The 26,762-nt window shown below is 40.8% G+C and overlaps 2 protein-coding genes across 6 annotated transcripts in view; both read right to left on the reverse strand.

Annotated features, from left to right (window-relative positions):
* Nucleotides 1-1,018: 1,018 nt before the first annotated feature.
* On the reverse strand, nucleotides 1,019-22,542 carry znf512b (zinc finger protein 512B). 4 transcript variants are annotated; one of them, XM_077513467.1, is made up of 18 exons: nucleotides 22,234-22,540; nucleotides 21,137-21,332; nucleotides 19,213-19,347; nucleotides 9,081-9,160; nucleotides 8,806-8,934; nucleotides 8,479-8,657; nucleotides 8,096-8,373; nucleotides 7,933-8,010; nucleotides 7,720-7,851; nucleotides 7,150-7,277; nucleotides 6,692-6,784; nucleotides 4,458-4,556; nucleotides 3,894-4,142; nucleotides 3,518-3,829; nucleotides 3,289-3,390; nucleotides 3,111-3,173; nucleotides 1,885-1,983; nucleotides 1,019-1,525 (listed from the first exon to the last, which is right to left on the reverse strand). In XM_077513467.1, exons 3-18 carry the CDS (start codon nucleotides 19,343-19,345, stop codon nucleotides 1,181-1,183), a joined length of 2,499 nt encoding a protein of 832 aa, XP_077369593.1. In that variant the 5' UTR covers nucleotides 19,346-19,347; nucleotides 21,137-21,332; nucleotides 22,234-22,540; the 3' UTR covers nucleotides 1,019-1,180. The 4 variants fall into 4 exon arrangements, with proteins under 4 accessions (XP_077369593.1, XP_077369591.1, XP_077369595.1 ...); XM_077513465.1 differs by having other exon boundaries at nucleotides 21,806-22,540; XM_077513469.1 differs by having other exon boundaries at nucleotides 3,894-4,040; nucleotides 21,137-22,542.
* Nucleotides 22,543-23,830: 1,288 nt separating this feature from the next.
* The window catches only part of samd10b (sterile alpha motif domain containing 10b), a 49,926-nt gene continuing 46,994 nt past the window's right edge, over nucleotides 23,831-26,762 (reverse strand). For both annotated transcript variants that reach the window (XM_077513471.1, XM_077513470.1), the window contains exon 5: nucleotides 23,831-25,190. In XM_077513471.1, the coding sequence (XP_077369597.1) occupies nucleotides 25,168-25,190 (23 nt within the window). In that variant the 3' untranslated portion in view covers nucleotides 23,831-25,167. The remainder of the gene's footprint in view (nucleotides 25,191-26,762) is intronic.

Consider the following 26,762-nt stretch of genomic DNA (forward strand, 5'->3'; position numbering starts at 1 on the left):
GATCACAGAGGTCTGCATTATCCGTAAATAGAATCTAAAATTCTGTCCCGAGAATAAAATATTTCTGTTCTTGTGTGACAACTACTAGGTTACATTAAAGATGATCTCGGAGTGCAAAATCACAAGAGGGGAACGACAAGGGTTAAAGTGCAATGCAATATCTTTGAACATCCAGGTTAAGTTCATATATATATTATTATTAGATGCGAATCATGATTTGCAATGGAAAAAAAAATCACTCTCCTAAACCTCTACAAAAGATAGTAGGCCTATATCCATTCTAGTCTCATCTCTTTGATTCAAGATAAAGCAATAGCCAAACATGTGGCTTCTTCTTTTTAGAAAACTTTTTTTTTTTTTTTTTTACCCTACGTGATTGTGCTGCAACAGTGCAACGATCTTCATAAGAATTATTCCTTCACGTCAGACAATTGGCTTTGCCAGTCTGACATTTGTGAGAGTATTTCAAGCTTCTTCCTTTTCTGACGAAATTGATTAAAATGTTGACACTGTACAGAAAAAAAAAAAAAAAAAAAACCCTATTCGATTTTCTGCTGACCAATGTCAGTTGTGTAAATCCTGTTTTTTCCACACTTCATTATGGGTTTGAAAGCAGACGTACCCTTTAAGTGGTACACAGAAGAGAAAATGTGAAAGACTGAAAACAACATGTAACACAAAACATTCCATAACACGCATGATCAATGACGGTTAGATGTTTAAATGTGACGGCGTCGTTCATAGGAGTAAATACGTAGCTATAGAGAGATAAGCGTGTTTATGTACAGAGTATAAACGTAAAAGAAACGTGAATGCGCATGACGTTTCCATGTGAAGGGAAAATATGTTTTGTGAACATGATCTTTTGGAGCGAACGACCCTCCGCCCATCTGAAGCGACGGCCTTTCTGCTGAGAAAACGTCATCGCTGTGGAAGTCAACGTTGCGGAAGTCTTTGATTTCATTTTCTGCAACTCCTGCTGAGTGTGGGAACCGAAATTGGGGGGGGGGGGGGGGGGGGGGGACTTAGAAGGAGATCACTGGAATGGAGACAGTGCGTGTGTATTTTTTTTTAGGACTGCAGCCACAATTTACGTTTTCTCAGTGCTCGGTTCTTGCAAAGTTCAACTACACCTGGAAAAGGCCTCCTCTGTGGTTCCTTCGCTGACAAAAAAGCTGAGCTACTCGGACGACGACAGCCTCTTGGGGTTGTTTTGTCGTGCGGTGGAACCATTGGACTGCTGATCCGGGTCTGGATCGGCAAAGTCGGTAAAGTCCGGGCTTTGTGTGGGGGACCGTGTTGAGTCAGAGGATGGAGTCGAGTCAATCGTTAAGTTTTGATCGATGTCTGGTGCGTCCGTTTGTGTCTGGGGAGGGACAGCCACCAGGGTGCGCTCTTTGGGCTTGCGGCCCCTCTTTTTGCCAGTGGTGGCGCCGTTCCTCACCTCTTCTCGAATGCCTTCGTCATCCAGCGCTTTATTCTTGCTGCTGGAAATCCCTTCGCCATCAGATGCGCGGAACCAATTCTGAAGGAATACAAACGTTGTTGGAAGCGCTCAAGAAAGAACAGGTGCAGCTAAATGACCTTCATGCTTTCATTTGAACAGCAGACCATAAGTTTGCAGGCAAATGTTGGTGTAACCCCAAAAGGCCAAAAAAGTCAATAATTCATTCACTGACAGGCCTTTTACAGTGTTCCGTCACAACTAAGCATCCAACATACCAAATGAGAGAAAGATTGTCTACTTTCACCCCCCGGGGGTGATTGACAACAAGAAACAAGGAAAACAATTGTCAACTTCAGCCATCATGTAATTTTTAAGGCATTATATTATAACATAGTTTAAAAGTTAGGATCCAATTGGTATTACTGTCTGTGACCCACCTGTGAGTGTGTCTTGCTTATGTGGTACTTGACACCACTCTCTGAATTGAACTCCTTCTGACAGATCAGACACGTGTACTTTGCCAGTTCTCCACCTCCCTGCAACACACAAGCAATAACAAATTGCCATCGTCCGGTGTATGTCCTTTGCCAGTGCTGTGAAGGAAACCACTTTAAGCAAACATCTTTAACGGTCAGGAATGATCACTTTGTTTAAACAAGAACCATATTGGCTTTGAGGAATATCTGACCTCTATTGCATGTAAAGTGGATGACACGCTCATCCAAAGGTTGCTCTCCACTCAAGGTTGAACTGACTAGTTGACTCGACCACTCAGCAATGATTGTTAGAGCTTGAGGTTGATTATAGCTGGTCACGTTTTTAGCAACAACGTGCACATTTAGACAACAAACTAGCCACAGTGCCTCAAACGAGTGGCAGTATTTGACTAAAATTGAGACTGGCAACATGATCACTTGCACAATACGTATGCAAGTCTGTCCTTTAAAATCTGTATAAAAAAAGCACAAGTGATATCCTCTATAGTGGAAGAATGAACGGTTAGTGGCAGCTGTGGCCAAGCGGTTAAGCTTGTCACCTATTATCATGGGGACCCCAGTCCAAGACAATCCCCGGCCAGATGGCGAGTAAAACATAGATCCTTCCAACTGCTCCCTAGGTGCTTAAGGAGTCCCGTGCGTTCATTTTAGAGATATTGAGAAAACTGCAAAAAAAATACACTGCATACCAATAATGTCTCTAAATATGGCCTGGCTTTGACTTAATTAGCTTTGTCTTAACTTCGTAAGAACCATAATAACTATCATTATTTTTCCCCCAAAATAAAAAGCAGTAGTAAAAGTAATTGAAATTGCTTTTGGAAGAATTTTATCATGTGATTTCTTTATTATTGTAATCCTTTCAAACTATGTTGAGCAACAAATGAAAGTGGTTGGAAAAATATGTGCAATATGGACTCACATAACGCAATATATGGTGTTGCACAGGGTTCAATTCTGGGCCTACTGCTGTTTTCATTGTATCTGCTGCCCCTGGGTTCCATCTTAAGAAAACAGCGGTGGTTGTTTTAATGTGCTCTACAAATATAGAATGCGTGATGGGAGTCAGCGTCCTAACTACATGATTTGCAATGCCAAGTTGAGCAATCTTCACTGGCGTGAACTGTGTGTTCAGTCGAGGTTTTGTTACCAATGAGTGTTTATACCTGGCTACAGTTGGCAAGGTGGGCTTTTAGTCCAGATACACTGGAATAGACGGCCTCGCAGTTCTGAGCAAAACAAAAACAAACAGCAGCATTACGTTCACAAACCTATTGCTGAGACATATTTGATTCAACAAATTTGTGGCACATTGTAACTCAGGAAATCTGGAGACTCTCTTACTTCATTGGTGCAGCAGATAAAGCCATTTTCCTTGACTTGAGTCTTCCAGGTCTCGAGAAGCTCCCTGCTGAAGTTGGGAAGGCCTGGTCGAGTGTAGTTCAACTATACACAAGGAAGCAGTAATTAACTGTGTTCATGGCCAGTACAATATATAATATTGGAAAAAAAAAAGAAACTAGTGACCACCACCTTTGACAACTTGGATGTATGAACAAATGATCTCTCTTACCCTCTTGCTGTCGGGCACCAGGTCGTCCTTGATTCGACGCTTGGTGCCCCAGTCTTTGGCGAGCTCATCTTCTGCAATCTCCTGCAGGTGGAAGACGGCCACCTGAGCTGAGCGGCGCCTCACTCTGCCGCTAGGCGTCCGTTCCAAATCCTCTGGCGGGCTTTCATTCTGCGCTGCCTTTTCCTTGACTCTGTTCTTCACTTGCGTGTCTCTGTCTTTAACCTTGTCCTTCTCTCGGGACAGCTGTGCTTTTACGTGCCATTCGGGCTGGCTTTGCTCTCTCTTCCCTGCTGAAAACTTCTCAAAGGTGACCTGGAGGATCAGTAGGACACAATGAAACATACATCGAAGTCAACAAGGATATTTTCTTTATTACCCTCTCTTTGCCAGTGTTGTTGTTGGTGTCAGTCCGATTGTCTTTGTTGTTGGTGGGGGCTGTCATAGTAGAAGTGATGGTTGGGGAGTGTTCGGTGCGTACATGGTAGTCCCTGCCGGCCTTGGAGCGGTATGTTTTTCCACATTGCTGGCATAAAAACACGGGTGTCTCAACGTCAGAGAATTCCGGTCCACAACGCTTCTGGTGGTACTGGTAGCCCATTAGACTGGAGAAGTGAGCTGAGCAGCCCTGCACATTAACGTGAAGGACGTATGTAACATATTGTTTAAAATTCTTCATTTTCAGTACGAAAACATGCTATTGGTGTTCTCTTTCCGTTTCGTTGGTGTTGCATTTTGATGCAATGGAATGGGAGCGGAGTAATGATAGGATTTTGGGCAACATGTAATACAAGTCAGGAAACAAGGAAAGAGAAATAGAGGAAGTGTGGTAAAAAGGTCAAACGAGAAATCACAACTGGTTGAACAAGAAGCATAGTGTGATGTGAAATCTGGAAATGCGAAGCGCTGGAATGGAAAAGAGAAACAAAAATCAATAGCATACTTCACTCGGACATTTGATTCGACCCATCTGCTTGAGAATTCGGCGTAGTCGTTCTCGCTCCTCATGTTCGTCGTCCATCTGGCCTTCACTCCACGACGACTGGGAGGAGAACAAACACGCGTCACATTCAGTGTTTTCAAAAACTCGTGTAATATATTTTTCCATTTCATGTGTTCACAGTTAGCGAGGATTAAATGGCTTCATTTTTCATGAGTATGACACCTGTAAAACCTGAATGTTAACTGCATGGTACCAAGCTTCAGCCAAGAACACAACAACAGATGGCAAAGCTGACACGAAGAAAAAAAACAAGACATGCAGATGACTGGAGAGAGTATCGACTTACTGGGGGAAACCCAGTGAAGAGACCTTTGTGTATCTCATGTTAACACATTGAGATGACTGAGACACAACACGTTGTTGTACTTCAGACAAGTAAATACAAGCACGGCTTTTCATGAAACCGGGAAATAATATTGACCGCATATTCTTAATGCTTCTATAATAGACAGCGCAAAAGAGACCGAGCCTGCAATGGAATATCAAGGTCAAACTCAGGAGGCAAGCCTTGTCCTTCTGTCAGCATGCTGTGTTGTTGCACACGACACCGATGCCCTGCCACGCGACCGCAATGACAACAAAAATGACTCACACCCAGTTCAGGCACCGTTTCAACCTGAGCTATATATTCAACGCTTTACGTATAGATTTGCTGTCTGTTTCCTTGCTAGTATGATTAATTTCTCCTGACCCTCCCTATCACCATCTTAGGTTGAGTGCACATTATGCTATCATAGGATGCTGCTAATAAAGGCCAACTCATAACAACAAATGATTATTACTTGACTTACAAAAACACACAATACTATATGCAAGAAGGTAATGTTTCCTGTTGACATACAGTACAGCCCCAGAACAACGCTGTATTCACCGTATTTTTACTGGTTTGTGGTAAAAATATATGTTGTACAATATAATAATATGGTGTGTTCACAAGCAAATCACTGTGGCACCTCTAGTACTGTTTACGTTCACAATGGTGACCACTGGGAAAAGCGCCTTGCACATTTATTTGTCAAACTAAACCAAAGTGCATGGAAGTAATTAGCTTCCTAATAACATTTGCTAGCAGTTTTCTGTTTCTTGTGAGGGTCAATTAAGAACAATAAATAAATAAATAAATAAACAAACAAACAAACAAACATTTACTACGGTGCTTACATTCCCAGCCACATTGGACATTCTGTCTTTTATGCACTATTTCTTTATGGCTTGTGCTTATCAACCTACAGGAACATCCTATGTAGAAAAAATAATCACTGCAAAAATTCTCTGATATAGGTATGATTTAAAATAAATAAATAAATAAATAAAATAAAAATAAAAAATAAAAAATGCAGTGAAGCTTGAAATAGTGAACCACTGTACTTGCAATGTGTGTGGCACGTGTTTAATATTTACACAGTGCTAAGTCTAAACCAACACTATTCGCAAAACAAAACAGTGCAATATTTCAGGTAATTTTTCTTCGAACATTTGGTACGTAAACCAAACTGGTCATAAACATGGTCATTCGTAACTCGATATTCCACTGTGTATATATAAATATATATATATATATCATAAATTCAATGATATTGCAGGTTGCGCATTCTTACAAAGAATACTCACGCACAAAAAAAAAATCATGCAGCATGCCGCAAGACTTGCAGCCCGTCCATTCATGAAACATTAATGCCACTTTTTGAAACCTATTTGAATTATTCAGCAAAGCCCAGAGCTCTAATGCAGGAGTGCTCTGATAATATCTTTAAGAAGCTCTCTCAGCTGTCAGACTTTAGACAGCTGCAGAAATAGTGAGCGCTTGAGGGACGTCTGTTCACTAATGAAACCTAAGATTAAAACTCAACGAGGGCTCGGTGGCGACTTAATTAAAATGCAACATACAAATATTGTGCAGTGTAGCTTATGGGAGTGCAAATGCTCCCATGAATGTGTCATTTATGTACAGGACTCTCTACACCAAAGTTAGCGAAAGCCGACACTGGTTTCAGTGTGTGGTGGATTTCTATACATAGCGTAATCGCTTGTGGTGTCAACTAACAAATTGTGCAATTCACTAGACTACCCTACGTCACTGGAGAAACAAAATCTCAAAACACCGACTACACTCCAATGTTACTGAATGGAAGTGTGTGATTTTTTTTTTTTTTTTGGTGCTGATGGGTGTGTACCTTGGAGTTGTGTTCTGCCATGGTGTGGTAGTTGAGTCCTGCCTTGGATTTGAACTGTTTGTGGCACTGTTGGCACTTCAGGGCCTCTTGGAGCTGCATGGGGTCAAAGGTCAAATAAGCCGCCATATTAAGATTCCAAATAAAACATACAATATATTTAATAACAACAATAACAATACAATCTTTAATTCAGTATTTCATCTGATTCTGAAAAAACACAGCTTCAAATTCCCAATTTTGCTGCAATAGATCCCCAAAATAGTTTTCCTGGATACGTGTTAAACATCATGTCACGGCTCACAACCAATTTTGAACTCCAATATGTAAGGCTTGTCCCAATGCTAAGGTGAGGAGGAGGAACTGGTTTAGTCCCCCAAGTTATGGCTCGGAGCCCCCTGTCTGAGAAGCAATGGTATGGCATTGCAAATGCAGTTACAACCCCACCCCCATTTTCTGACCTTCTGGCAAATCTCCATGTGTTTCTTCAGGCCATGGATTGTTTTCCGGGTGACGATGGAGCAGGTGGGGCACACCACTTCGCCTCGCTCTGAAATTGCTTTCTGCCACTGAGTGTCAGGAACTGTACCTAGAAAAAAACAAAAAGAATGTTTCTTTGTGACTGAGCAAATCAAATATTTGTGGTATGACTCTGACTATATGACTATATCTCTTCCTCACCTAGTGAGGTATGCATTATGTCAGGAAGAACCCTGGTTTCCTAAGTAGCCACGATGAAAATTGTGCTGCTATGTGCCAGTTTGTATTTATTAGTTTCTAGATCTACTTTGAAACCAAATGAAGATTTGTTACAAAAAAAGTGATTTGCTGCCTCCTACTGGTTACAAACAACATCAAATTTTTCTTGCAATGTGAAAATTCAAACGGAGTTGATATGCCAAGTTTCAGATTCTTTTCCAAGTTTCCAAATTACAAACTGTTTAAAGACCTCCAGTCAAAGAAAAACTGCTTCTTTGCAAAAGGCTAGACAAAATCAAGCCGCCATTTTCTAAGTTGATCAAGCTGTTCACCTGAACTGGTGCTGGCTGTGTGTTTAGCGGAGGACTGATTTGAAGGTCGTCTGTGAGTCTCTTCGCTAAATCCACTCCCGTCCGATCTCTTCACGCGGCTTGCCTTCAGCTTCTCTTCCACTTTAGTCATACCTGCAGCATGCATACAAACAGTAGTTTGGAAGCTAGCTCTCCACAGATGTGGAACAGAGGTGAGATGGATATTTTTGACACCTTTCAATCCAAACGTTCCCGAGATGGAAGGCTGCTCTCCAGTGAACTTCTTGGGTGTTTTCTGCTTCCGTCCTTGCTCAAGAAATCACATAAAGGAAAACAAAAAAGTTCAAGCACTTACAGTAAAGGTTATGTGGTGAATATGGGAACGCTTTCATCTTACTGTGTTTCATTCGTTCTGGGTCCTCATCGGGATAAGATGGCGGCAGGCTGCCGCATTCGCTTTCGCTCCCCCCTGCATCAGAGGATGTGCTTTGGGACTGCGACTGGTCAAACTGAGGCTGGGCTGACTGAGCCTGGTGACTCTGCAGCGACGGCTGGCTGTGCTGTTTCCTCTCACTCCTCTGGTGGGTCAGCTCTCCGTTGTGAGAGGGGGTAGACACCTCCAGGGTCTTTTTCACTTTGAAGAACACTGGAGATGGAGGGTTGTTATCCAAGGGCCTGAATTCACACACCAAAGAAAGTCAGAAGGCAATATGGTCTAACAAATATTATTACACAATTATTAACATGGCAGAATTATTTAGCTTTAAAGATTTTTTTTACCTTTTTACGGTGTTGGACTTGACAGGGGTCTTCTGAAGCTTATTAAGCTGCTCATTCTTCGACTCCAAACTAACCCTGTCTGGGTGGTTCCAAAGCATGTGCTTCTGCAGGCGCACCTTTGTTGCAAACATTGCCTCACAATATGGACAACCGTGATTCTGCTTCTCAACTACAGTGGTCTGAAAGAAAAAACACACGCACACACAGACAAGAGGACAGAGTTCAGAGAAAGCTCATCTAATAGCTTCTGTTTACACAAATGTGGGCAATAGGAGCACATTGTCCGTCAAATATTACTATGTAGCTAGAGAGAGGAGACAGGCTCACCCCCTGGCAGCGTTGATAGTGGTACTTAACGCCATAGATGCTGGGAAACTCCAACCAGCAGCCTGAACACGGACATTTAACTCTGGAGCGACGCTTAAACTCTTCCTTCCACTGGACTATCAAGTGGGCCTGGTCAGGGAGAGGGAAAACAAAAAAAAAGAAAGGTTGGTTGGTGCGACATTGAGCATTGTGCAAATTCATGTAAGGCGGCCTACTGTGAGCAAATAAATGAAGCCCACTTCAAAAACCCACTCAGTTCAAAGAGGACTACTCACAGGGATGCTTCTCAGTTCCTGCTCATCTGCTTTAGGACGACCTTTCCTCTTCCCCTCTGCTGCCTCATCACACGCAGGCACTGGCAAAATACAAGAAAAAAAAAAAAAAGATAATCCCGTGTTACCGCTGCAAAAAAGTGGTGACTCATTCAGGACATTGAAATTGAAATAACAGAGGTGGCCAGTGGAATATGAATTATAATTTCATTCAGTTTTAACGTGTGCTGCATTTATGCGGAATTCTAGCTTTGCCAAGGTTGATATTTATTCTTCTTGCCTTTGTAATATTTTAGTGTTGTAGACAATTGACATTCACGAGAAGCACATTTTCAAGCTATACAAATCCCTGGATACTCAGCACAAAAGAGAAACTTCTTATGAGTGCGAACACATCAATATATGTATGTTTGGCTTTAAGCTGCAGTTTGATTTTGAGAGCGCAGACTGAGTTAAGGCTGTCTGGTGAGCCCAAAAGAAGACCTATGAATCGCTAGTGCTATTGTGAACCTTTGACACAACAGCACACATAAAAACGACTGCTTCAGCTTTATTTTTTTCCTTCAATTCCAGAGACTGCTGCTTTCATTGCTGCTCATGCAATGTCTGATGCATGTCTAGAGTCTTCCACTCCCTTGCCTCTCAACCGAATGATTTCTACCCATACCCAAATTACGAACAAATTGCTACTACAGTGGTTATAACCTTGCTGGAGGTACTGAGGCCTGTCAGTTTGCGATGCGCTTTTACCAAAACCTTGTTTTTGGGGGAGGATGGAAGAGATTTTTTTTTTCAAATTCAAGACATAGGTATAGGTGCCCTGCGATTGGCTGGCCACCAGTTCAGGTTGTACCCCGCCTGCTGCCCATAGCCAGCTGAGATAGGCTCCAGCACCCCCCGTAACCCTTGTGAGGAACAAGCGGTTCAGAAAATGGATGGATGGACATAGGTATAGGGTTTTCTGGTGAATAAAATGAAAAGGGAGAGCAGCGTTTTCATTGAAACTTGCTCTCTTCACCTTGAATTCGGAAAGCATTGTGTTCTTGTATTCCCCATCTCCATGCAGCTGAAGGAAGTGTTCCTTTAGTTTTAAATAGATAGCTAGTTGTACTGGACTAGAATTGCTCAACTTGGCATTGCAAATCATGCAGTTGGGGTTTGGACGCTGACTCAAGTCACTCAGCTCAGCTCTGTATTTATGCAGCACTTTAAAACGACCGCCGCTGTTTTGTGAAGATGGAACCCAGTGGCAGCAGAAACAATAAAAACAACAGAGGCCCCAGAATTGAACCCTGTGGAACACCATATGTTCCATTATACGTGAATTGATGTTGGACATATTCGCCCAACCACTTCATTTTTTTCCTCGACATAGTATGAAGGGATTAAAATAATAACAAAATCACACAGCGTACCAGTCAGTCAGTCAAGTACTGAGCGCACCAAATTCCCTGCAGCACAGATAATGCCCAAGTGGGGTGTATCATCACGAGTCATGAGTTAGGTGTGTGTTGCTCCGCTGAACACCTGAGACTGACTCATCGAATCCCGAGGATTCAATCAAGCCCATGTTAAGAGCCACTGGTTTACTATTATCAGTACTTTCTTCTTTATTTCAATTATCTCTGAAAAATCAGCCTTGTTCTCCATTTTGTCTCACACTACAGATAAAGTAGAGCTGGAAATAGCGGAGTATTTTTGTGTGGGGGAATGAGTGATGAAGGGAGATGAGGGGAGACGAGCAGGCGGAGGGAGTGCAGGCAGGAATCTTCAAGGTGGATGACTTCGTCTTTGACTAAGCAGAATACTATATGACAGTGCTGCAGGTACAAAATGATCTGATCTACGGCACCACAAAATAGTCTACAATACAACCTGATATCAGCTTCCAAGCACTGATGTCGCTAAACTTCACAGCGACTGAATATTAAAGCAAAATTCCACCATATCAGATGTAGACAATGTCAAAAGGAAACAACTTCAAATGGAGAACACAACTGCTTGCTGTAAAAGGAAACAACGAATTGGAAAGCTCGCATGGAGGGACAATAATATTACGTAAAAAATGTCATGTCATGTCGTACACACTCGGCAAGCAGTGGCAGCATACACACAAACTGGTTCAGAGCACTCAGCGTGCCTATCAGGATTATAAAAATGGAATGAGGATTTTTGCAATAAATAAATTGATTGGTTTTCTGGCTGGAAAAGGCTTAGACTAGCAGAATACCACACGCACGCACAAACATATACCCTTAAATATCTCTAGACATCAATGATGTATAACATACTTCAAGTTCACACATTTCCTGTATTTTATCACCATTAAGGTTATGAGAAAGATTCACTCATTTCTATTAAATGTTTAATGACAAGGAGTTTACCTAGCTACCGGTTAGTGGTTGACCCGGGAACAAGGGGCTCTATTTTCATAAACAGTGCCGGTGCTCGTGGCGTTAAAAATGGTCACATCCTTGATTGGCCAGTGCAAGCCTACTTCACCGTATTTATAAATTTGACCGACTGCATTGCACCATGCTGGGTGTTCTGGAGAACTGAATGGGGTATTTGTGTACATACCCCGGCGCATCTGACAGTTTGGTTGGCTGAAAGCAGATTAAATTTCAGGTTTGGTGGAAGCAGGTCTAAGTTGTGGTGCAGGTGTTGTAACGAGATTTTGGTGGATTTGATCGAGGTGTAGGCAGACAGATTCTGAGCTTTGCAAATTGGTTGCTTGCAGTTCCTTAAAAATGTACTTTGTACAAATGTACGCGCTTCGATCTTCCTAGAGTCTATTGCTGCTTCTGCAATGTCAAGGATTTGTCTAAAAAAAACAAAACTGTACTTCGTGCTAGTTTTGCGCAGGGCATGAAAATAAGAGTTCAAACTTTTAAACATGCAGCTGTGTGTGCTTGAATATTATTATTATTATTATTATTATTATTATTATTATTATTATTAACAGAGGTGGGCGCGTAAATGAATTTTGAGCGTCCGCCATTCTGCAATCGTCAACAGTCGGGACACCCTTCTGCCATCGTAAATCCGTCAATATTTCAGGCCAAATCGTCAATCCGTCATTCGTAGATTGTTCAGCAAAATCAGCGTCCGTCAACGTTTCCATCATTCGAGGTGGGCATCCGTCAATGTTATGTCAATCATCATTTATTAATCCGTCACCAAAATGGGATGTCCATGATTGACGGATTGCCAAATTTATTGATGGACTGACGATTACATTGACGGACCAAAAATCACTTCCGTCAATGTTAAATTCATCATTTTTTTTTTAGAAGTTTCCAGTCAATCGTCAACGAAATGGGTGTTCATCGTTGATTGAATGATTAACCTTCTGTCAATATGCCTACCTCTGATTATTATGAGAAAAGTATTTAGATTTTACAGGCAACAGAGCAAATTTCTATTGGCTGTCTGAGAAGCAGCTGGAGGCGTGTTACAGCTGTTGTGCTGAGCAGGAAAATGGGCACGCGTTCAAATTCCGATCTCAGAAAACAAAGGTCTTGTAAAATAAGGTCCTAATTAACGCAATCCGCTCCCGGGGAAGATATGTTCTCGTTGCTATGGGAATAAGATCGACTTGTCATAGTTAGCACTATCAAAAACCTCTTTGCAGCGAAGTAGTTACAATTAGATTAGTGGCTCCATTTAATGAACAGGCAAGTAAACACGGGCAGAGCACTTGCTACGGATGAATATACGACAAGCAGTCAGCCTCATTCCTGTTGCTGGAGTCTGAGGAGCACACTCAGCCATTGTCGCAGCTGAAAGAAAGCAGGCCTGTGTCGCATCCAAACCAGGCACAAGTCAAGGGGATAAAACAGCTGTTCATTTAATGTCGGGGAACGACTTGCTCCCAGCTGTCTGCGTATCTGTGCAACTGTTCAGCTGTGTAAAACAAATCAGGGATGAGAAGAGTGAGGAGGAAAGTTGAATGTACATTAGCGTTAGCTTGTGAACGACACGGGATAGCAGCACTTGTATAATTTGCCTGACTAGACAATTATTCACTTGTCATTTTTGCCCATTAACTGTTCAATATGCATTCTGTGCTTTGTCCCATATTGTTTATAGTTGATGGTAGAATATATTTTTGTATTGTAGAGCTGCACCATACTGTATTTCGTTTGAGATCATCATCACTAGTACGTCTGTGCACAATATCAAATGAACTCAACGTGTTCTCATTAACATTCAAGGGTATCTGATAGGGAAGTGCGGTGTTCAAAGACCAGTCACTATTTACTATTTGGTGAGCTGAAGCTGTGTTTAAATGTGGCATATAAAGAAAATCATTTCATGAATAAGCTTCAAGTGTTCTGAAATAAGGTCTATTTGACAGATATTGCATGGCATACATTTGAATTTTTTTTTTTTTTTGCAGTGGTCCATTGACTATTGCCAAGGCTTTTGAAATGAAAATTTAGTTATCAAAGGTAACTCAAATTATTGAAGAGCTCAGAAAATTCACGCAGCACCCTGTTTGTGCAATTCTCTGCACTGCGAATCAGTTTGAAATGTTTTGTTTATTTTAAATTAATGGGTTTCTTTTTTAAATCCAAATCATTGAGTAATCAAACAAATAACAGATTAATCGATTTTAGAAAATAATTTTTAATTGCAACCCTAATCGATTTAACATCACATTTACAAGCGAAGCGAGTCTATGATTATAGACAAGAAGCCCTTTGTTTCTGAAAGTGAAACAACAGTGATTTTTTCCATTTTCATGGAAATAACAACTAGACAACCATGCATTTAGATATAAAGAAGTACTTTTTTTCATGAAGAGAAGCAACCAGGGTGTTCTGGCAGCTGTCTGATACTCTCATTCATATAATATAACCCCTGAGTTCTCCGAGCTGCGCCTGCAATTGCTCCCCACACACTTCCAGCACACATGCACGCACGCGCACACACGCATGTACTCACGCTCACTCACACAACAGTAACAGAATGCAGATTTGTTTTTCTCTGCGAGTACTCACACAGGGGCCATTGTCTAGATCTGCCCAGTCGGATTAGAACGACTCTGCTGTTTGGAAGATGCATATAAAGGGCACCAGCACAGCTGTGTGGAACGAAGATCCAGTATCACAACATTGTGTCAAAGTTGACTTCTCATGAGAGAATATATGACTATTGAATGGGGACTAAAAGCAGACAAACAAAGATTTGTTTAGAGAGGACTAAAGAACCATACTATGACAAACTCCGCCCACCTAACCACAAAACACGTTTTAAATAAAACTGCTTGGTCAGCTACAGATGGCTAAACTAAACCCTGCCTACAATGCAGAACATCCGATATTCAAGACAAAATAAATAATATGTATGCCCGACGACACTGAGCAGGATAACTGTTATAGAAAATGGATGGATGTATAAAGATGTCGGAAGCGCTACTCGTACCTACGGCAGGAAATAAGCAGCTCATGGATCGAATCCATGTTGTTTTATTTCTTTCAAGCACAGCTTCATTTGCTCAATGGTTAAGCCCTGCTGATAGACAAAAAGCTTTTGTGAAGTGAGCAGCACTTTGTGAGCGCACCTGTGGCTCAGTTTATAGCACACGTAACGTATAACGCATGCTTCGAATAAAAGAGCCTTGGTTTCAAATTCCTGCCTCCTTCTGCGGTAATTCACAGTGTCTCAATGGTCTCTTCAGATCGGCACTGATTCCAAGAGGCTGCGACATCAGCTGCGTACTCCACCACCCTGCAAGCTGTATCTATTGCCAGATGCTCATTTGAGCCAGGGCCAACAGTGAATTTACTGATCCTCAGTCAGGCTTGAATTACAGTCCATATTCAGTACGTGGTCAGTATAATCCAGATGTGAACAAGCAGAGATGGAAAATAAGTACTCCATTTTCCAATATAATGGCTATTACACTCTGACTGTGACAAATAAGTGGCGGACCAAACTCAATCCCATGGGTGCAACAAAAACAAATTGTCACCAACCTACTCGTTACTCTGTAGTATTATTGTTACAGTGGGTTATTTGCTGTGGCGGGTCAGTAATTACTAATAATTATTTGATAATGCTTCAGTTGCCAATTGGTAATCTGCCTTTGTTGCCATATGTCCATATATATAGTAATATTAAAGTTTCTCTAAAAGATTTCACACATTGCATTCAAACAAGGAGCTCTATCCCGCATTTACATTGTTTACATATATTAGGTCATCAATGGTTTGAGTTTTATATGAATTAATTTCTATGACAGAACATAGGCTGTGCAATGAATCAAAATTCAATTAAAATCACGAAATCGGCATAATCGTAAACAAAAATAAAAGAGTATTAATACTCATTTTGAGTTGTATACATTTATATATTTGCACCTTTTTTTATTTTAAAATGACATTTAATCAATCTTATCTGGTCCAACAGTAACTTGCATAATTTTAGTATTTCAAAGAAAGTTATTTGTCTTAATAACTTTTTACAAGTTTAAACAGTTTTGTGTTTTGTACCATAAAACAAATGTCCTAATCGTGATTGCAATTATTACCGAATTAATTGTGATTCATATTTTCTTCATAATCGAGCAGCCCTACCAGAACATATTAATCCAGTCATTTTGATTTTACAGTGGATCCCAGGAAGCTGTAGAATAGATTTTTAAATTCTGCAACTGGTTGCTACAGTAAATCACTGAATGGCTTAAATCTTGAATACATTCAAGAAATGCTGATCGAATATAAACTCTGAGGTCAGCAGACTCAGGTCAATTAATGGAGCCCAATGCTCAAAACAAACATGGTGCATCAGCATTTAGCTGTTAATCTGCACACAAATGGAATAAGGTGCCAAACAGAACTGAAGTTAGCACCAAGTGCAAATGTTTTTAATTCTAGTTTACAAACTACGCTTTTTTTCATTGGAAGCAAACCAGCAGTATGGAATGGGCCGTGTTCGATCTTGGAGGTTCCGCTGTACATGACGAGAACTGGACAACAAACGACGGCACAGGGTGACTGGGAAACGGATGCTGTTTCAAATATGCAAGGTCAGCAGATGGCACATGAACGATGTCCTGCAGTCAGTGAGGTTGGCTGACGCTTAAGAGCACACACACACACACACACACATACATATGGCAGTGTATTTATAACATGAATAAATAAATAAAAGGTGTCGGCAGCAGCGGCACTTCACCATACGAGTAACCACCACGCCTAAAATGACAAATGCATTTCGTAAACCATGTCCCGTTGTCCGACAAGCAATACTGGTGGTCAAATCATCATGACGACAAAGTCGCAAGAGAATAATGTCAGTATTCTTAAACAGTTAACCCCCACGAGGCCACATACTTGCTGATTACCATATTTACGGATTTTTTTAATATATAGATTTTTTTACACCCCACACAAAACATTCCAATGGGTATTAGTTATGCGCGGAATTTCGCTATTGGCGAGGCAGCACGATCCCCAATCCCCTACAAATAACAGGGGGCTGACTGCACTGTATGTGATCATGTACCCATCCATCCATCCATCCATCCATCCATCAAGCCATCCATCCATTTTCTTGACCCCTTATTCCTCACAAGGGTCGCGGGGGGTGCTGGAGCCTATCTCTATCTATCTTTGGGCAGTAGGCGGGGGGTACATCCTTTACTGGTTGCCAGCCAATCGCAGGTGATCACGTATCCATTTGCATAAACTCGTAAAAGGTGACGGCTACCACAGGATCAACACTAGTTTCATTCACTAGTCAATGGCATTTTCAGTTGTGGATTAGCATTATGTTGACAGACGTTTTTAACATGTTTTAGGTGGACTGGCTGGTAACCAGGTCAAGGTGCACCTTATCTGCCGCCCAAAGACAGCTGGGACAGGCTCCAGCACGATTGCGACCCTAGTGAGGATAAAGCGGGTCTGAAAATGAATGCATGGATGGATGGAGGGTGAACTACATGATGTTCCATTCTCTTTCGCAGCTAAAAAAAAAAAAAAAAAAAAAAAAAAAAAAAAAAAAAACCTCATAAGTCAGGTCACTCGGAAGTCAACATACTTGTTTTGCTAGCCATTATTTCTGTTGAAAAGAAAAAGGAAGTAGACAGACTCAATTGCAGAATGTGACGGTTTAATTAGCATGCTATAAAAAAAAAAAAATGGAGATGAACCGGTGATAGCACTACATTAACAACTCAGCCAGCATATATGCATGTAAGACATTATTATTACATGACCTCTTGTTGAATGATGTGAAATGTGAAAAGAACCTACGGTACTGCCATTCTAGTTGTACCTGTGTAAGTAAACATTTAAGTAATATCATCAAATGAAAGTGGTAAGGAATGAATTCAACATGATGTGTTCCTGTGCTTTTAGTTCTTTTCTTGCAAAGGAAGTTTGCAAATCTGTCAACTGCACATCATGAACACAGCCTCACATGCATCATAATCCATCCTTGAGGGCAGCCTATTAACCTATTTTTTTTTTTTTTTTTAATGGAAGCACTGTCATCCTGTGCAGTATTAGTGCTACACATGTATGGAGGAGTGTGTGTGGAGGGGGTTTAAAAGACTATTTTGTAGCAGCCAAAACAACTGGGTCATTAGAACAGCCTCGCTATCACCCTATTAAAAAAGTAATGCCAAAGCTCGACTGGTTATTGGACTGAAACCCAATTCTGTAGTCCTAGTACATTTCTTTTTAGAATATTTCATCTCCATCCAGATGACTTGTAGCAAAACTCATTTGCAAGGCAATCTGAATTCTATTTACCAGGCCCTTGTGTCTGTCTGTGTTTTGACCCACACATATTAAAACCAACAATATTTTCCCAGTTGGCAGTAGAGGGAAATGCAAACAGTATAATGTTAACAAGTGCTAATTGTTTGTGGGCTTGTTTTTTGTTTTTATTAATCACAGTTCCAACATGTCATTTGGTATTTTTTTCAAGTCATTTTTCTGTCTGTCTAATGACTAACCACACTGAATTATTCTCATTTAGCAGAATGTCGACATCACTGGCAAAATATTTTGTTTTGCATTAAAGAATGTGGATTCGTTCCCAGTTTTATGTAAACCATTATTTCATTAATTTTATTTCTAGATTTACCGTGATCTCCGGACTATAAACCACAACTTTCTTCACACGCTTTCAACCCTACGGCTTATACAATGATACCGCTAATTTATGCATTTTTTTCTAACGGCCGCCAGGGGCGCTCGAGCAGAAAAGGTAAGAGTGACGGGTGGAATATATGTGCCGAGGAAGACACAAGTTTAATAATGTAACTTTGTGCATTAATAAAATTAGCATGAATAGACCCCTCATCATGGAAAATACAAGAAGTCTCAGTCTCAATGACTTTTACCGCTATATTATTTTTAATCAACCCTGTTAGTGCTGTGTTACTGCCGTCTTAATGCTGCGTCACAGGCATTGTTTGGAAAGAAAAGCTAAGGTACATTATTAAACCTTTGAAAACTCTTTTTGTGTACCGTCTTACTTTGTAAATATCTCATGTTTCAATGTGGGCACATGCGGCTTATAGTCAGGTGCGGCTTATGTATGTACAAAATGCTTTTTCGTTCAGAAATCTAAAGATTAAACTAGCGCAGAGAGTGCCACCGCTACCAATCAGTCATCAATAAACCACGGCTAGCGTAAAGCCGGTAAACAGTCATCCATCATAAAGAATGTTTAACTATTGTAAAGTTGCAGAGAAACTACCTCTCCCAGCAAGAGACAATGTACACCACCAGCTCAACAGTCAAACCACCATCCTGACATATGGTGACAGACAACCCTTCACACAATCTGCCATTTCTGAATCATCAAGGAAACTTCTTCTTGCTCTGAGCAAGTTGATCCAGTGATGTTCAACATGTCAAGTCGGCATGGGTATCTTTCGGTGTAATAACCCAAAGGGAGCATTTTATTTTTTTGTCAGGGCTAATGGGCGTATGTCATTTTGTACATAAACAAGTTCTACAGTATTGCAGCCACAAATCCTAAAATGGAATTCTGCCTGGAATCATATCAAGAACTGACCCAAACAAACAAAGCTCCCACAGTTAGTTCCCGCATCTTCAACAAACTGTGACAATCACTTTTGTTGACTAAAGTGGGACAGTTTGCCACTTACTGTGCTTGATGTTGTTTTCAGGACATGGCACAGTTCGAACAGGCTCCTGTGGATGTCCATGCTTGGAGGTCCGGCCCCTTGGCAGGCCTGATGTTGACAGCTTCCCAAGCCTAGTGCCACTCGGGTTTTCCATGCCTACATTGGTACAGAGGGGGCACAGACACAGGAAGTGTCAAAAACATTATTCATGTTGATGTTTCGTTAATGATGTAAACAGCAATGATCATATTTGATGACCCTGTCTTCACATACACAATAATGCATATCCAAGCTATCCATTAGTGCAACTGGGCTGAAGGTTATCTGATTGGAGGCACACACATCATCTATGGTGGTAATGAGGCTATGACCTTACATGTTTGATTTCAAAATCAATACTCTCACAACTCCACTAACTCCTTGCATTGCCCATTAGATGTCAACCAGAGAGTCAAGGGTGAGGGGTTCAAAGCTCCTCATGACAACCAGCTGCGCGTCTCTTGGTCAAGTCCCAATGCAGGCAGACATTTTTCTTTTCTTTTTTGCTTTAAGAAGGCCCCAGTGTGTTATTAACTGCATATTGCCATCATCCATAACAAGATATATGTTAGCAACAAGCTCTGGGTGCTGAACCCTCATTTGCCATGGACGTGGGGGCAAGCTAATGGATGAAGGCTGACAACCGCTAATTATGCTAAGTGGGACTGATAGCGATCCCACATACTTTCTCTGAGCACACATTCCTGTCAGTCAATGATTTACAGCAGCACACAAAGGGTCACTCAGTGTCTGTTTATGTGCCATGCCATTCAACACAAACCGCAATTGGAACTATTGTATTTGTCACTCATGTTGTTGTTGTTAATAAATGTTGATTGTGGAGGCTTGGATAGAACACATGGAGAAAATAAAGACAGAATAACATTATACAATGTCCAGAGTTACAGTATGAGGACAATAACAGGATAGACAAACCACCAAGATGTGATTGTTTAAAAGTAGTTTATAGTCAGTAACTGAGCATATAGATCCCACCCCTGGGCAGTATCTTATTTTGAAATGACTTGGTCAGAACCATCAAAAAGCCGAAAACCGGTCACAATAATGCCTAAGGGTTTTAAATAGTTTTCACCTTCACTTGCTGATTTATTGTGCGTGGGTCTTGCTGTCTTCAGTTTAGACTTGAGGTAAGTGAAAAGACTGAGAAAAAAAGAAAGTTATTGGAAATGGAACGTATGGTGTTCCGCAGGGTTCAATTCTGGGGCCTCTGCTGTATTGTATCTGCTAGCCCTGGGTATCGTGGTAGTTTTAAGGTGCTCTTGTTGAGTTGACGGGAGTCAGCATCCTACCTCTGCATGATTTGCCATGCCAAGTTGAGCAATTCTTGTCCAGCACAACTAGCCATCTAGCAAAACTAAAGTAACACTTACTTAAGTTGCATGGAGATGGGGATTACAAAAACACAACACTTTCTGAATTCAAAGTGAAGAGAGCCAGATTTGATTTAAAAAAAAAAGAAGAAGAAGAAAAGACAAAAACTGTATTCACCCTGTTAATTTTGTTCACTGTAAACCAATGTCTTTAATTTGGGAAAAACAAAACAAAATCATGATATTAAAATCACATTGTATTTTCCAATAAAGGGTTTGGTTAATGCGCAATGAAAACTGGTGATGTAGTACCTCCACTTAGTTAAGTACATACAATTGTTTGTTTTCTGAAAAACAAATAATGAAAGGAAGTGAATGACAGCTGTAGGTATAAAATCGGCTAGACACAACACTCCCACTCAAATCCACTCAGACAATCTGCTGACAAACTGGAAACAAGTAATTTAGCCGTGCACATGGCACGCTGCCATGTTAGTGTGACTCACGAGAGCGATGAGAAAGAAAGAAAGTAGCACTTTTGTTGCTTCCAACGAGCTGTAGTCAGCCACACCTACCTGAAAGTGTTGGCCGCTCAGCCTCAGCTCACGGCCGGCTGGCCCCAGGTCAGCTAGCCCCCGCGGGCGAGGAGGGGGTCCGGAGACAGGCACCGTATTGGGCGTTTATCCGCCAATGTTTTCTTACATCCCAATCCCACCTGCTGTGTGTCAAGGGCCGGTCACAACGCTGCTGATGGATGGTAATGACGTCGTCCTGCCCCCCCGTGCAAAAAAAAAAAAAAAAAAAAAAAAAGACAAATTGCGTGTGGGTTAAAAAAAAAAAAAAAAAGAAAAGAAAGAATCCAGGAGACTTTATCCTGGCCGTGCCCCCTTCCTTTGATGCATTAATGTGTATACCACGAGGCACCGCTCCAAGCTTGGCGTTAAACACTCCAAAAATAGCCAGAAAAGATGCGTAAATCCTCGACTCCTTGATAAAAAAAAATATTGGAATACCGGATGGTTTATACAGGCACTGAAGCAAAATGGCGACTTTATAACGAAGGAGGAGAAGCAGGAAAAAAAACCTTGCGCTGGCTGGATCTTAAGGGAGCCACCAAATTATGATACGTGTGGTAAATTCGACAGCTTCCAGACACTTTGGGAAAGGGAATCCACCCGAAGCGGGGGGGAATAAAGAGAAACGCCGAGGGTCGCTCGCGTTTCGGCCACTCCTCGGCTCCTTACCTCGGGATTATTTTTCGCTTTTAATACGGATATGATGTCTCCGCGCGCGGCCGTGTGTGCTGGGTCACACGCTTAGCTAAGCACGCCACCTTTGACAGTGGCAACGACACTCGAGGCAACTTGGCGTCGTTGTTGTCAGAGTTGTTCTTGCCATCATTATTTCCGATATGGAGGAGGCTGGGAATGGAGCAAAGTTGCTGCTGTGCCACCGGCTCAGGCTCCTACGACGTAACGGCGTTGGCGCCTGACGTTAAACGGCCAGCTTCAAAATCTTTGCCAACTATTTCTGCCCATTAAAAAATAAATACACATAAGAATAACAGTTTTAAAAACAAAACAAACAAAAAACATGCTCAACATTAGCATGTAGCACGCCGAATCCACTCCACGGTCTTGTTAATGATTATACTTCGAGTTTAGCATGATACCTTTTAATGTGGCGGTGGGCGTTTAGCCAATCACATCCTTCCTTATAACCCGTGAAATCAAAATAAGCCTCAGCAACTGTACGTGCACAATTTAATAACCCGTTATCCCTAAATTAAAATAACATTGTAGATCACGTTATATCAGCTGAACAACAACGGTCAAAAGGCAACTATTTTCCCAATTGCTGCAGCTGTTTTCTGACATTTACCATTTTAACTCTGCTAATAATAACAACAACCGTTCAAGCATAGGGTGACTCTTCCTCTAAATGAAAGGGAATCAATCGGGTCACTATATGTTTGGTAATAATAAAAAGGTTTGTTTTTGTCTTTGATTGGTGCCAGTCGTTATGACCTAATGCATGGCCTAATAAAGGGCATCATTTGAGACCATGACGTCAACATTGTTTTCAGTGCAGCCAGGAGAGGGCAGGATATACTCAATTTTGTACAAGATTTTGATCTCGCATGAAAAATAAAGGTCTTTGTTTTGGTTTCGACTATTTTTATTAAGGTAAGTGAAAGTGTCATTAACTGTAGCAAATAATAGGCCTTCATCCATTATAGGCCTTCTGGAGACATTTTTAATTATTTTTTTCCCCTCCACTGTATTCCTACATTTTTCTTTTTGTATGCTTTGGTCTCCCACTAAGGGGCAGTGTTGTCTAAAAATCAGCCAAAAGGCTAAACTAAAACCTTGGTTGGGGTGGGGGTTTCATTATTTGTGACATAAGAGCTTTTCATTTCTTTTATTATAACGTCTTTATAGTTTCAATGTGTATTTGAATAAAAATGAAAAAAAAAAAGTTTCACACACTGTATGCATTATAATCTATTACTGTTACAATATATCACTGTCAATAAAATTTATTTGAATCTCCTATGCTGCTCTTTATTTCTGCCACAACTTTGTTTACGATAAGTGTTTATGGGTACAATTCGCTGCAGTAAGGATTTAATTTACCTGAATAAAGTGTCAGTTTTCTGTCTTCTTTTTTATGTAGATCTTCAATTGGATCGTATCAGGTTTTGCTAGTGTCCCTCATGTGGCCACTGGCTGAACATTGCAGTACGATATCGTGTGGCGTTCACCTACGATACAACCTCTTGGGTCCAACACCATTTGCTGAGATGAGATGCTCGATCGAACTGCAATTTGTTGATTATAAATCAGTATTTCCCCATTGCCGTGTCAGTCACCGTTTTGTATGCATTCCAAATCCTCATTGTGTTGAGTGGAATATGAGTCATGTTCATCCAGCTGTATTAGTTGATTAAAAAAACCTATATATAAATCCACATCTGGTATCGGTAAAGGCTGGGAGAGAGTAGATATAAAAAGTCTACACACCCCATGTTGAAATGCAGGTTTTTATAATTTAAATTAAAAAAAAAAAAAAGGGGGGGGGGGGCAGATAGTTTTATAATGTAACTTACAACTGGTACAATTCAATTGTGTATATATAAAATAAGGGAGAAAATTAATGTATATACTAAAATGTTATCTAATAATTCAAATTAGAGTGTAACAATGAGCAGCATTTGTTCAAGAAAGTCAAAACTTCTTTAACTTGAGTAGTTTATTATATTTTAAAAAACAAAACAAGTCATTTTATTTTCCTTGCATCTTTTCTATACGTATACACACACCAGTCATCAGGTTCTCCAACAATAATACAGTAGGCGATCTCCCTTTTAACAATCAGTCTCCTGCAGTTTGGTGCATCTGGCGCTGAAGGTGCCAGATGGAGGGAAGTTATTTGTTGGAAGTCTGTCTCTTGATGTATGCAAATGTGGCATCCTCATCAGCTTCCATCCATGCCTGCGTCTGTCTTATACTGACGTCAAACGCGCTCACTCGAGTCAACTTGGGAATCTTGTATCTGGGTAGCTGTCACAGGACCATTTTTGGAAGCTTTTGAAATCACAGTGTCACATGGGGATAGAGGTGTGTAAAATATTTTCTTTACAGTAACATTTATGAACAACAATGCAAGGCAGTTAAATGCTGCCTCTAAGAACAGGCAAAGCATAAACGGCATTTTCCCCAGCACACGGGCTATAAAATAACACATTTCAATATGTCTTACTTATCCCTAACAGCTAGTCATCATTGTGTAATTCCATTTAAATTATTGCTTGATCACGCGTAGACAACGAGATCATCACATTACACTTGCATGTCCTTGGGATTTGGCCCATGAAAGCAACACCGAGATTGTGTGCCAATAGACTTGCTTACAGTGCATGTTATTTTACAATCCTCAAATGTACTGTATATTGCTACATAGTAAATCTAATCTAATTCAATTACAATATAAAACGTCTGATGATAATATCCGCTACTATTAGTCATCCACCAGCCATCTCAAATCCTGAGGAAAATGCGCTGTAGTTTGTGAATGAGTGACGGATTCGTATATATACACTTTAAGTAACCATCCATGTCAGGATCCTTGGCTTCAAAAAGTTAAAAATCATGTAAAAAAAAAAAAAAAAGTGGAACTCACCAACTACCACCTTCACCACACCACCATTATGATTAATAAGTTTGCGTTTCAAAATAATACTCAGTTCTGGTTGACACTGTCAAGTTATTATCATCATTAACTTTTGTACCTAAAATTAATGCTCACAAGGCCATATTCAAATGAGACAGACTAACATGGATGGATTTGCTACTTAAGACGTAAACCGGTTTCAGACCGAGATCATCACCATGTTATCGCTATGCTACAGTTGGCATCCCGGCCTTCAGCTGGGCTTTGTCTCTCGTCTGGACGTTTGGTAAACCAACGTGGAATGAGAATCCGACAGACTGGTTGGCGTGTATCACGTCCATCACAAATGTGAAGACGGAAGCATCTCCATTGCTCTTGGAGTTTTTGTGGCCGGGGTTGAGGGCAAGGGCCGCCAAATGGACCAAAGGATGAGCTAAGAGAAGTTTCCAAAGGAGGCTGCGGGAAGGGGAGAGAGTGAAGTTTAGCACATAGTTAGGGATAATCCACAAGCATCTGTAGTTTTACTCAGTATCAATTGTTAATTAAAAAGACAATTTCGCTCTTTTATGACAATAAAAACAGACAATGACGTGTGATGTTCTCAAATTTAGAAAAACATATTGAAAATATCCTATTCATTCTATGCATTTTGTTCATGCGTTTGGAAAAACTTTAAATTTGGAATGTGTAAATCATCTACCAAGTGACTAAGTCAAACAGAAAGAAAAAATTTGCAATATTCGGAAAATACAATCTACAGAAAATGTCTGGTGAGTTAACTACACTCAATTCACAAGCAGCACTTCGGCAAAGTGTTACAAAATAAATAAATATATAAATAAACAAAAAAGAAGTTTCAAGCTGTTTATTGTCACTCCCAGTTGAGGGTTACTTTATAGACCCTTCCAGCTGACACCACCGCTTAGCTCCCGCTGTGCCTCCCGGAGGGCAAACATCCCATAAATGAATGTAGAGCGTGTGATTTTCGGCGAGCGTTTTCGTTAAAAGGTGGGAAATTTGTCAAGGGTCACAAAAAAATGTCCGGAGTAGGACACTACATTACTGCGACTCATTGAAACCAGCCGTTTGGAGCCGCGAGCTACAAAAAAGGAGTTTGCTGGAAGGCAAAGTGGAAGCGGAAGCTTAAGGTATGTTGTTTTTGCTTGAAATAGGACACCGATCACTACTTTCACAGTGTAAATTGTCATTCATTAAATCGTTTGTGTCCAGATACACTTGTCTTGCTGTATATCAAAGTTTTCAAGCTATCTTAGCTTGCTGGCTACTAACAAACAAATTGACGCCCTGCCCTCAATGGCAAGGGGCACACTTAAACATGACGTCACACTGCAAGGGTTTATAACATAAAAGAAAATTGATCTTGTCAATTTAAAACAAACACATAGCAACGTCTTTCAGCCTGCTAGTAAGGATGCTAATGTTAATTAGCATCTATATGCGGTACAATAACCCTTTTAGCAAGTTAGCAGCAGACTGAAAACATCCATATATGTGTACGATACAAGAAAATACAACATCACTTTAACCGCACTTTTAAGTAGACCCTTTAAAATAATACACGTTACATACATTATATTTATATTTTTATTTCTATTTTATCCTTATATGAAACTTAGCACGAGAAAAACTCGTAACTTGTATCGCGCGACTCATAAAAACCATAAATGTTATTATAATATACATAATAGCCACAAAAAAGCATATATTATGTTATATATTTTATCACACCAATCCTTGGTTCACTGCTTACTACTACGCAAAACTAGGTTGTGTAATGACCGCATGCAACAGCAAGCTTCCCTCCACAATGTCATTATCTCCCTCTCAGAAAACAACAGATGAAACCAGCCGGTTTCCTTGACGACCAGCCAACTCCTGACATCAAGCGTCATTAGGCGGTCACACTTTGCTCGCCTAAACTGCCGGCGTTTTCAGCTGTGAGCTCGTCTCTCCCGATAGCCGACGCGCCACCTGTTTCCCGGGCGCAGGCAGATGCCAGCGTGGCAC

Source organism: Festucalex cinctus, chromosome 2, assembly GCF_051991245.1.
Source record: "Festucalex cinctus isolate MCC-2025b chromosome 2, RoL_Fcin_1.0, whole genome shotgun sequence".
NCBI lineage: Eukaryota > Metazoa > Chordata > Actinopteri > Syngnathiformes > Syngnathidae > Festucalex > Festucalex cinctus.